This window comes from Notothenia rossii (genome assembly GCF_949606895.1).
Source record: "Notothenia rossii genome assembly, chromosome: 6".
Classification (NCBI taxonomy): domain Eukaryota; kingdom Metazoa; phylum Chordata; class Actinopteri; order Perciformes; family Nototheniidae; genus Notothenia; species Notothenia rossii.
In genome coordinates, this window is record NC_136909.1 from 63,528,951 (window position 1) to 63,541,177 (window position 12,227).

At 40.0% G+C, this 12,227-nt stretch overlaps 1 protein-coding gene across 26 annotated transcripts in view; it reads right to left on the bottom strand.

The window, feature by feature from the left end:
- Nucleotides 1-12,227, bottom strand: part of LOC307044420 (regulating synaptic membrane exocytosis protein 1-like) — a gene marked incomplete at its 3' end in the record, with an annotated part of 141,083 nt that overhangs the window by 5,758 nt on the left and 123,098 nt on the right. For 21 of the 26 annotated variants that reach the window (XM_079689642.1, XM_079689641.1, XM_079689630.1 and 18 more), the window contains 6 exons: nucleotides 10,322-10,387; nucleotides 7,414-7,523; nucleotides 6,131-6,249; nucleotides 4,944-5,104; nucleotides 4,286-4,500; nucleotides 1,131-1,187 (listed from right to left, as the gene is read on the bottom strand). In XM_079689642.1, the coding sequence (XP_079545768.1) occupies nucleotides 1,131-1,187; nucleotides 4,286-4,500; nucleotides 4,944-5,104; nucleotides 6,131-6,249; nucleotides 7,414-7,523; nucleotides 10,322-10,387 (728 nt within the window). The remainder of the gene's footprint in view (nucleotides 1-1,130; nucleotides 1,188-4,285; nucleotides 4,501-4,943; nucleotides 5,105-6,130; nucleotides 6,250-7,413; nucleotides 7,524-10,321; nucleotides 10,388-12,227) is intronic. The other 5 variants (XM_079689634.1, XM_079689637.1, XM_079689635.1 and 2 more) reach the window with 3 other exon arrangements.

Here is a 12,227-nt window from a genome sequence, read left to right on the forward strand (position 1 = left end):
AAAGATCTGAACACTGTGGTGACAGAAGAGGGTGGAGTAAGGAAGCGTGGAGTAAGGAAGCGTGCCGGAGACAGAGTTCAGGAAGGAGGTCTCTCAGAGCTATTCTACAACTCTCTATATCCGGCAGTGGCTCAGTCAGTAGGGGCTTGGACTGGGAGATGTAGGGTCGCCGGTTCAAGTCACCCGAATAGACCTAAATATGGAGGTCCCTGTTCACCTCCTGCCCTGCCGAGCAAGGCACCGGACATCCCCCCCCACTCTCACTCCCATTGCTCCCCGGACGCTGTACAATAGCTGCCCAATGCTCCTAGTACTAGACTCCTGGTACTAGGATGGGTTAAAAGCAGAACACATGTCACTGTGTGCTCTGCATGTGTGACCATTACAGAGGGTTTCATCCCTCCCATTCTACTATATCTATCATTCTCTCTCTTAGGCTCTTTGTCTGCATCTCGATCCCCTAAAACTTTTAAAAGTGCATTGTGATGCTATCTTAACTGATTTCTAAATAAACATCATTAAAGTCAAATTTAACAGCTGTTACATATGACTTTTTTTCCAAAATCTTAATTTTATCTGAGAATTCTAAACTTTTTTCTACAAATTCAGATTTTATTCTGAGAATTCAAATGTTTCTTTCCAATAATTCTGACTATCATCTGAGAATTCTGGCTTTTTTCTCAGAATTCTGAGATTAAAGTGAGAACTATGACTTTATTCTGAGAATTCTGACTTTAATCCGCAAGTCTTTTATTCTGAAATAAATCTCAGAATTCCGTTTTTTTCCCCAAAGAAATTCTGACTTAAATCTGAGAATTTTGACTTTTTTCTCAGTATTCTGACTTTAATATCAGAGCTCCAAAATGAAAGTCAGTTTTTCACATTTGACAATAATCCTCTTCCGTACTTGCCTGTATTAAATTCATGAATATAAATCAGGGAAGTCACATTTAACAGCTGCTATGTACCACACCTAATCCTGCTACATAATACGCTACCATGCTTATCGCTCATGAACAAACAATACACGTCAAACTTCTGTCTGTCTGTCTGTCTGTCTGTCTGTCTGTCTGTCTGTCTGTCTGTCTGTCTGTCTGTCTGTCTGTCTTTCTGACTGACTATTGCTTTACCTTTCTGTCTTTCCACCGCCTTACCCGCCGCCTCTGAAATAACACACACAACAACAACAACAAAGCCAATAAACAACATCATCAGAAACAACAGCAACAGTGATACAAAGATGTAAATGTGTGACAGTGTTAGTAACTTGTTAATGTGTATTTCTTTTCACAGTATGTAAATGTATGTTTTGATATTAGAAATGCATTCATTGATGCATTTGTTTATCAAAAGCAACTCTTGAGGTAATCAGTGATACAAGTTAACATGTGACAGCTCTATGTGTGGGACCCAGAGTAATATACTGCCTAGCAGTGCAACGTCAATGGACATTTAATTGTATTATATTGCAAAATCACTCGTTTTTCCCACATTTGTTGTATTAAATTGACCGGTCATTTCTGATATGTTCATGTGAAATACCAACTTTTATATTTAGTAGGTCGAGCAAAGCTCACACAGGGTCAGGGCCAGCTCAGGGGTCATATAGGTGAGACTCAGAAGATGTAAAGGCATCATTTATAAGACCTAGCTGACAGTATGCAGTGCTGTCTTTGTGATTTACAGAACGAACAAAGTAAATGGAATGTATTTTAAAGTTATGCACGCACTCCCTTTTGTGTCCAAGTGTGCAACATATATCATACAAGATTCAAGAGGGCTTTTATTTCATTTTTTTAAAATTATAAACATTTATTTATTCAGGGGGTTTGCACTGATAGTAATGCTCTTTTTTTCAAGAACATATTTATAAAGTAAGACATGAGGACGCTTCCCATACAATCACAGTCGATCTGCTGGTCACTGAGCAGATCATAGAGAGCAAACTAAATGACTACCGTAGGATATCTGTTTTAGACTTTCAACAATACTTTTGACAAGGGTTGACGAGAAAAAGTGTGAAATGTAAAGGGTTAACTAGAAAATGCATTTCCTGCAGAAAATGCGTGCGAATGCTGTAAACTGTGAACATTTGTGGCTGAATTTAGCTGAAAATGCAGAAAAAGCTGAATATGTTATTAGCTGAATGGTAGCTGCTGTTAGCTACAAAAAACAAGTAAGTGTGTTGCTGAACTTAGCGGAGAAATGCAGAAAAGTGAAATGATTTGAATCAAATTGTTACAGCTCAAATGCATTACAATGACTTTGTTGAAAACTTGAAAGTGAAATGTTAAACTGGAAGAGGAGGAAAAATAGTGAAGAAGCTAAATATCTAAAAGAAAAGGTTTAAAAAAGGTATAAACAACAACATGTATAGCCTTGATGTCCTGAAATAGCTGAATAATGTAATAGTTGAATGGTTTCTGCAGCTGAAAATAGACTGAAGGAGTTAAATATCAGATGTAAGTAGTAGTGAATGAATATGTATTAGTAAAAAGGCTTGGGACAGCAGCAGAATATTTTGACTGCAAACTTTTCGACTAAAACCATACGTCACCAATAATGTCTAAAATATGTGGAACATGTAGAAGTCAGTATGAAGTCTCCATCAGACCGAAAAGAATAGGCTGAGACAGTCTGTTAAAGTCCAGTGTGTTTGTCAGTGTTTGTTTCTGTACTGAGCACCTAATCATAACAAATAATCATAACACCTGTGTGAGCCCAGAGATCAAAGGTTTCCATGGTGATGTGCAGTGATTGGTGAGAGGAGAGCCTTTCCATTGGTCTGAATGAGAGATAAACCTTTTACATCTGAACGTTTTGTTGAAGAACCGTAGCAGATATCGGTGAAATTTCAACATGTGAAGCGTCTCAGGATCATGACGAGCGTCTGAGTGTGCTTTTTGTGTACTTTCGGTTAATAATGTGGCCTTTTTTGGCAGATTAACTAAAGGTGTGCGGCTGCTGCTGTGAAGAAATAGGCCTTAATGGAGACATGTTGAAAGTTGTTGTCACTTCATGCCCTCAAGAGGCATTTTGTTTAATGATTTAGCTTAATTTTTTTTATTTTCCAACCTAGGAGAAGTTTTCCTACGTTTTTCGTGAACAATTACCGTATGTCCAAGGAGTGTAGGGTTTGGGAATGATGGCAGGTTAAACAAAAAAATTGGGGAGTATTTCAAGCTGTCCTCCACTCTGTTTTGAGATCAAAGTACTCTAGACTTAACGAGCTGCTGAGAATCTGAAGAACGCCTCTTTACAAAACTAAGTTAAATATCTCAAAAAGTGTAAAAGATATCTCTAGCTGAAAGTATGTGGAAGGAGTAGCATTTGGCACACGGTGTAGTTAAAAGAGGATTTGAAGGTTCCTCCCATTGAGTTCCATGTTAAATAAAAAAAGAGTTTAAAAAGCTGAATATTTTGAAAAGTATAAAATATTTTGAAAAAGTATTCGCACTAAATATTTCTAAAAAGTATTCGCAATAATAAAGATTTGAAGAACTATAGTGGAATGCTGTGGCACAGTTCTTCATGCTGTGGCACAGCATTCCACTAATGAGAAAGCTGTAATTAATGGTAAACACTGGATTGGTCTTGGAAAATCGGAACCTTGCAAGCTTTCCTTTTGGCAGCTACATTTGTAGCATGACGTCTTTGAGTTCGCCAAAAACCCACTATTGAAATGAGCACGTTGATCCTGAAACAACATATTGTGCAGTCTTTACACCATAAGACTTTAGGAACTCTCAACCAGTCACAGCAGGAAAACCCAGCTTCCTTTAGACATTTTTTCTACCCATTAGTGTTATTAAGTATAGAAAAATATTTTGGATTCCCCCAAAGGTAATATCGAAACAGACACTGTAATTGACAGCCACAATTATCCCCCTGAGATTGTTTATTTATTTTTCAACACATAAAAGGATAGGCCAACTGAATGATTTTAAACTAATTGAATTTGACATAAAGGCACTCGATCGCCTTGCTGCTCCAACATATTTTATATGAGCCTTTGTGTTCGTCTGTCTTCTTCCAAAGGCAAAGAAATAAAATAAAAATAGATGTTATTAGAGGTTGCCAATCTTCTTGGCTAATTGTATTACTTATTTACGGTAAGCACAATAATGTCCTTACTATTATAGTGGTGATGATTCTTTGAAATAGAAATAGTTTGGTGGTGTAATGTAGTTTATGCTAGGCAGGATAAAGTTGACCTGTTTCTGCTGTACAATATCTTTTATTGTATGTTATTTGTTTCTGCAGGCATTAGTCTAAGTGCTCTCACCTGTCTGGCTGAGCTGCGAGGTGCTGCGGCTGCGTCTCGATGGCAGGATGGCGACAACACGTTGACTGAGGCTCGAGCGCCGCTTCTTGAGCCCGCTCCCCAGGCTCCCGAGCGCCGTGTCTGATTGGCTGCCGTCGGCGTGGTCCATGCCGTAGATCTCTCCGCTCACGCTGGTGCTCTTCATCATGTGGCGGCCCGATGCCCGCATGGCCCTGCTGATCATTAAATGTCACCCAAAAATAAGTTAATTTTATGTGAATTAATTAGTTAACATAAGTAAGACCACACAAAAAGAAAAGTTAGAATCTAAGGGCCTGTGTGCCTTTTTTAGTCAGTGAGCTTATGCTGTCGTATGAAATTGGTTCGAGAAAATGTTCTGCCTTTAAAACTACTTTTTCTGAACGCTTTGCCTTTTTACAGAAGCTGCTCCGAGTTGAAAATATCTCAACTTTTTAGAAAAGCGCTAGCGACTTAACTTGGAGGAGAAGCGTGTGTTTGGACGTGTCTTTCAGAAAGAAAGTTATAAGAAAGAAGGGAAAGCTCATTTGTTTGAGCAGCCATCAGTAATAAGTTGTCCCATAGCCTTGTCAGCATCTTTTCTATCAGATAAAGTCTCTTTTCGGACACAGGTCCCTGGTGAATGAGAAGGTGTGCGCACCTGAAGCGTCCCCGCGGTCTCTCTGACTGGATGGACATGTAGCTGGTGCTACTGATGCGAGAGGCACTGCTGGTTCGAGAGATGGCTGACACGTCGCTGACATCACTGTCTGAGGACTTATGGGAAAGGTTCTCACTGCTCCTCCTCTGGTCCTTGTAGAGCTGCAGGAAACACAAATGATGCTAAATGCTGCTAGCACAAGATACTCAAATACATGCACGAAGAATCAATTAAATAGACAAACTGTCAGGAAACTCACACCCCTTTTCCACTGAAATTAGTTCCGTTCTAGTTCTTGGAGTTCTCTACTGGCTTATTTTACCTGTATATGTTTCACTTTGATCTTACTTGTGATAATCTGATACGACAATTATATTTATTGATTACACCAGTATCAAAATAACAACAGAAAAAGGGCTTGTGCTGCTGTTCCGAACGGTCAGTTCAGTTTTCATTAAAAGTATGGAGGAAACATATACTGTATACTGTCTTTGTACACCTGGGTAATCAGCTCTACTGCTTGTAAAAACGCCCTTCTCTTCACCGTACTCGCCATGAACTGTTATTGCTCATGTCAATCCCACCTCAGTTTCATAACCCTGCAAATAAAGTGTGCGGTTCTTGGATCCAGCTCAGTAGATTTTTAGTTCCAAATGCAAAACTGTTTTCTTCTTACGTGACATTTATATGAGACAAACCCTGTAACGCAAACATTTGGATTTTACAACAGAAAGCTATTGTAGATCTTTATCAGCCACATTCATCCCTGACATGTTCAGTCCATTTGTGCTGACAGTTGTAATAGCCTACTGTAGTAATGCATCACTAAGACAGCACTGACACGACGCATACAGAAAAGTGAAACCACTCGCATGCAAATGTTTGAAAGTCACGATATTGCCATTACACTGTTAGTTTGCTATACAGTAAATTAGAGAAAGGAAACCAGCAAGTATGGATTATACACTTCTGCATTCTTAAGGGACTACCCACTTGGAACCAATGTGTTTCGTTGAGTGGTCTTCCCCATAACTGTGAGATAATTTATGACTCAGACAGTAAATGCAATTTACTGCGATGCACTTCAGCAACATTACAGCTGAAGCTCACTGCCTGGAACCCTTATTGTCCCCATCCATTCCCCTGATGAGTTGCTTTTAGAGTGATAAAGCAAAATGGTGGCCCACCTCCCGTTTGTTCTTGAGGGATCGGTCCAGGTCCTGTTGGCTGGAGGTGGTGGCAGCTGACACCCGGTTGGAATGAACCCTCATCTGGAGCTGTCGAACACACTCCTCTGCTACCAGGACTATGAAATAAGAACAAACTCAATAAACTCAAACAGACACTGCACTGTAAAATAGCCCTGTAAGCAGAACTTAAACAGTCCGTCCTGAAAAAGCTTGGTTGCTTATCAGCCTGTGGACTGATTTCTGTGTATGAGTTGGGACTTTTTAGCCTGTAATCTCCAAAGGATGTGATTTTAATGCCTAGAATGATCTTCAGCTCCCCATACAGCGCCACAAGTGTGCAGCTAACAAAGCTAAATACTGTCTGAGGGGGATACGTTAACTGGCTAGCTTGTTAAATTGATTCGGTAGCTAACTTTATCCATGATACAACAAGCATGTGTTTTTATCACAAACAGTATTTTAGCCAACAGTAACCGTACAAAGCAAAAGAGCGATACTAGGCAGTAGCGGCATAATAGCTAACAGTAAGCTAAACCAAGATTAGGTTAGCCAGCTAGCTGTTCATTGATTACACAGCATGGTTCTGTTGGGGCTGCTTCATAACATCAGCTCATAAAGTTATGGTAAGTAATAAAGTCATTTGCAGATGCTACAGTAGCTAGCAAGTTAGTAGGTAGCATCGAGCAAATGGGACCAAATTAAATGCAGGAACCTTACAGATTTTACATACTTAAAAAGATTATGGCCAAATGCAAACTTTCTTTTGAGATCTGACCAAAAGTGAATAATTGTTTTGAGTTTAAGGTCTGAATTCTGAGAAAAATGATAGTAAAAGTCATAATTCTTTTATCTCTGAATTCTGATTTGAAAGATGGAATGCTGACATTTCTTTTAAAAATTCTGAGTTTAAAGTTGGAATTCAGAAAGACAGTCATATTTCTGAGAAAGACAGAAAAAGACAAAATAATATTTTCTCTGAATTCTGAATTTAAAGTTGGAATTCTGACAAAATTCTGAATTCTTAGTTTAAAGTTGCCATCCAGAAAAAAAGTCAGTATTCTGAGTTTAATTTCACATGTGGCCCTGATTCTCTTTCATAGTACAGTTATTCTAAATATGATTGTAATCTAATGTTAAAAGCCGTGGCCTGCCATTTGCTTAACTGACACCAAGGCTGGATAACAAATACGTACCTGCACATTGTGTGTCATTGTCAAGATGATGTACAAATTATCCGGCACCTAGACTTATACAGTTTTACACACATAAAAGCACTATACCTTGTTCTACGCTGCTGCTCTTAGGGGGGAGCTGTGGGAGCTGCCGTACTCTGCGGGCTGAGGAGGACGTCACTGAGGAAGAGAGAGACGCACCACCTTGGAGATGCCCCCTAACACAAGATAACGTGAAGGCAAAGCATACAGAAGGTGGGAGAGATGGAGAGAGATGGAGATAGGGGAGAGATGGAGAATGAACCAAAGCAAGGACAAAAATAATGAAAAAAGGAGAGAGAAAATCAACTTAATGTTAATATAAAGGGTGAACACTGTGGCACAAGGCAGGTCGGAGTTCAAATGTTTTGAGTTCTATACGGACAGCATCATTTTTGACATTACACTTGTTTGAACTTCACCAGAAAAAAAGAAGAAAAGCTGAGCAAACAGCTGTAAACGGATGGAACCTGCTGTCTTAGGATGTTTAGATACAGAATGTGACTAGGACCAAAAAGAACTGCTAAAATAGTTTTACTAGCAACAACATATTCAAGTGAAACTCCCTCAATTTGACAGTGAGCGATTCTGTTGCAGAAAGAGCAGCAAATAAAGATTGACACAGTGGAAGAACACAGAGCAAAGTTGAAAGCCTTCCAGAACAAATCCCACCATCTCTGCACACATCCATTCACTGGCCGTTTCTCAATTGCGAGGAAACTGGCTTCCAAGCCAATATTTCAAGGATACTACGTCATCGAGTGCCGCCGAAGGACTGTTCCAATCTCCAGCATACTTGGAATTCCACCGAGGCCGCGTCCTTGGTTTGGGGGTAATTTCGAGGCTGCACATGGGTAGACTTTGCGTCCTTCAAATCCCCACAATGCTTTGCGCACGGACCAATTTCCCCAAATCTGTGGCGGGAAATGTAAGGCGGGGCCTCTCATATGACGCACACCTGCACACTTGCTAGCCTGTTCCACTCGTAGTTTTCCGAAATCCAGGAAGGATTCTTGCCTTGCTTCTGAAGGAAGTGACTCAGAAGACATGTGCTACCAAGCAAGCATCCTCGCGATTGAGAAACGGCCACTGTGTGCGGTTCACACTGCACACTCAAGAACAAGGGTTGTTCAGAAAACCTGTCCCATAGTTCAGTCTATAAAAAGTAAAAAAAAATGTGACACATTGCTCCAATCATATCAACTGCATGTTCTTGATAAATGTATAATTAGTCTTTTTCTTCCAACTTAATTTTGACGCACCAACAGCTCTATTTTAACAAACATACTTTCAAAATTGGCGGTTTACACATAATAGGATAGAAAATGTAATTACTGCTGCAAATGTATGAATTATGTTAAAAAAAATCATAATGTTGTTTGAGGATATATGAGGAATATTGAAACAACCAAGATATTAAAAACAGGGACTTAGCGAAACACAACACTTACCTAACAGCTCAGAAATGACTAGACAATAACTTTGAGAGTAAAACCCCACACATACAAAATAATAAACAAGCAGCAGAGCCCGAGGCTGTGATGTAGCAAAGACAGAAACACACACAAACACAAACAGGTAATCGTATGAATGAATGAGAGAGCAGCCATGTCTAGTTCCTCTCCACCACAGTGTCTACTATCAGCTGCCTCGGTGTCAGTGGGTTAGACTCAGGGCAACAGTTCAAGGGAAACCCCTTACCAAGGGGTAGCAGTGGGGCCTTCTTTCCTCTGGAGACCCTTAAGATGGATGTGGGCTGTATTCTTGTAAACGCATACAAACACACACACACCCACATTCACACAAATGCCATACAAACCCAAAGCCCCGTAATACAGTGTAGAAGCAGCAGCATGCAGGGGAAGAAAGATGGGATCGAGGAGACAAAAAAGCGACAGAAAACATAAATAAAAAAAGTCATCCGAATCATGTGACATTCAAGTGAAATGTCTTGATGACTAATGGATGGATTGCCAATACATTTCGCACATGGCTGCTTTGCCCTCACCGGAACTGACTATCACCGCTGTTAGCTAGCTAGCTAGCAACGATCATTAAGCTATAAAATTAACGGCGGCTTCTTTTCAACACCAGCATAGAGGTGCATGAGCGCTAGGGGTGTGTGTTAATAGTGAAATAAATTCACATATATAACTTTTATTTGTATAGTGTTGTGTTTACTGGAGCAACCAATCGCAGCTGGTCGCCTAACTTCCTTTACATAGCCAAGATGGCAGTTGTTGAGAGTTAGAATCGTTCAGCAATCCACATTTAACTTTTTGAAAGCATCATCCCGGTACTAGTAATGCACTGCATTTGGCCATACCTTACATTGTAAGTACAAAGGTACGCAATTTCAGACAGCGTCTCTCTCTAAAAAGTTGTGTGGAACTTTCCAGAAACCATAAACTGTTTACCCAAAAAAACAATTGTTTAGTTTCTACAAAAACACTCGGAAGAAAGAAGCATCTTTTAATAGAGGAGAGGCTTGTTACAGTACCAAATGTCACATCAATGGCGTCTTTCTTGACTAAGCTGCAATGTTAGCTAGCTGAGCAGGAGCACGCTTACTTCTACTTTTCTGGGGGTAGTAGAAGACGAATTTAGAGGAGACATTGCTGTTGAGTTTTTTAAAATGTGTCAAATGTTGGGCGTTTCGGGCAGAGAAGCTGAGAGGCATTTAGTTTTATCATATTGAAGAGAAGCTGACATCTGAAACGCTCAGCAACTCACACCAAGCCAATCTAGACTGATGAATAGCATTCAGGTTATGGGAAGAATATGTGTATAACATTTCTGCTCTATTTTTGATTTTGGGGTTAAACTGCCATTTTAATAACATACTTTTTGCTGTTTTGAAAGGCTACCATATACTTATTTAAAATTATTTTCTTGTTGGTCGTGTAATTTCAGGCTCCCGTCAATGCCCTGCTACACTAATGTTTGACATGTGCTGAGCCTACAGTACATGTCTTACCTGCCACTGATAGGGAGATTCCTGCCAAGAGTGTTACACTCGGATGTCTCCAGGGTCCGAGGCTGCCTGGAGAATGGTGGATGAGGAAAGGGAACAATACACAAAAGGAAAAAAAATTATGGATGGATGGATGAGAGGATGGCAGAGAGCATGATGGAGGATACATCATTTAGATTTAGAGGAGTCAGACTCTGTCAGGGGGCTGTCATTGGCCTTACAAGTTTATGATCTGGAAAACAGGAAATAGGAGGCATGCTGTGATGGATGGTGTGATTGTGATATGAATAAGAGGTGTCACACACTCGTGCTTCATCTGTAACTGTGCCTGTGTGTGTGTGCATGTCAGTGAGTGTGTACCTCTTCTTTGTACTGAGGTGAATTAAAGTCTCTTGAGTAGGAAATAGCATCCATATTCTCCAGTCATGGACATGAAGAGAAGATGACAAGGATGATACATGCACCATCACACACACACACACACACACACACACACACACACACACACACACACACACACACACACACACACACACACACACACACACACACACACACACACACACACACACACACACACACACACACACACACACACACACACACACACACACACACACACACACACACACACACACACACACACACACACACACACACACACACACACTTCTCATATGAATTATGGACATCATGAGTTCATTGCTGAGCACTAAGCCTTGAAAAAGTGTGACTTAAAGACCGAGAGAAAAACGAGCATTAAGAAGCTGCAGATGCAATTCCTAGGACAAAAAGTACACCCGTAGAGAGGAAGCAAACTTAACAAGGCGGGATTCAACACAATAACCAGTACAATCTACTACGTTCAGAAAAGAAGAGCCAGTAACCAAAATCTCAAAGGCAGCATAGAAAAACAACATGACAAAGCTTCGGCAACAACAACCACAACCAGGGATGAAAACCTTGGCTAGAACTCTGCAACAAATCACAAACCAGATAAACAACACCCACGAGCAGAAAAACCAAGAAATACAAGCAACCATTGCACAATGCGAGTGACAAAGTATGAAACAAAGCTTGTTTACAACATTGCATATCGTGGTCACTTTCACTGTGTCCTGCTAATGAACCACAAACCAGAAGTTTTGGCGTTGCGACAGGAAGCTAAATTGCGAAAATAGTTAAGAGGAGCTTGTGATATTATCTTGTATTTGGAAAAACAATGTGAAAACCGAAATGAGCCCGCCTAGAGTGCTGCACGTGTATGGCCCCTGAGCGAGTTCAAGTAGTAATAGTTTGACAGTTTTTTTGGCTTTCTGGCGAGACTTAGATGAGAAGATTGATACCACCAGTGTATATTTTTTAAATATGACGCTAAAGCTAAGTGATATTAGCTTAGCCTAGCGTTAAGTCGAGTAAACGTGATAGTCATGTTCCAGGTGACAATATCTACCGAAAAGTTCTTCCAAAGATTACCAGGTAACACGATATGTTTTGTTTATTAATGCTTACCTTTAAAGGATCCAGGCTAGTTGATTAATAATTGTGTTGTCTTTATGCTAATGTGGCTAACTTTCTCCTGGCTGTTCCTTCATATTTAACAAACGAATATAAGAGTGGTATGAAACTTATAATGTTCACTAATAAGTGAACAAGCAAAAAAGTCAAACTATTCCTTTCAAAGCATTCAAAAATTTGAAAATCAGCCACTTTCCTTAAGTAATGAAATCCAACCAAAATGAGGTATTAATGTATTAGCTCTATGAGATATGATACAAGATAATGTCACTCACTACATTTTGAGAAGAGTAGAAAGATTGGAAAATGTAAGGGTGCCAATTCACAACCAGCTAATCAGAAATGTGAAAACGCAGCAAAGAGATTAGCGCTAGCTGCAAATACGAGGTAG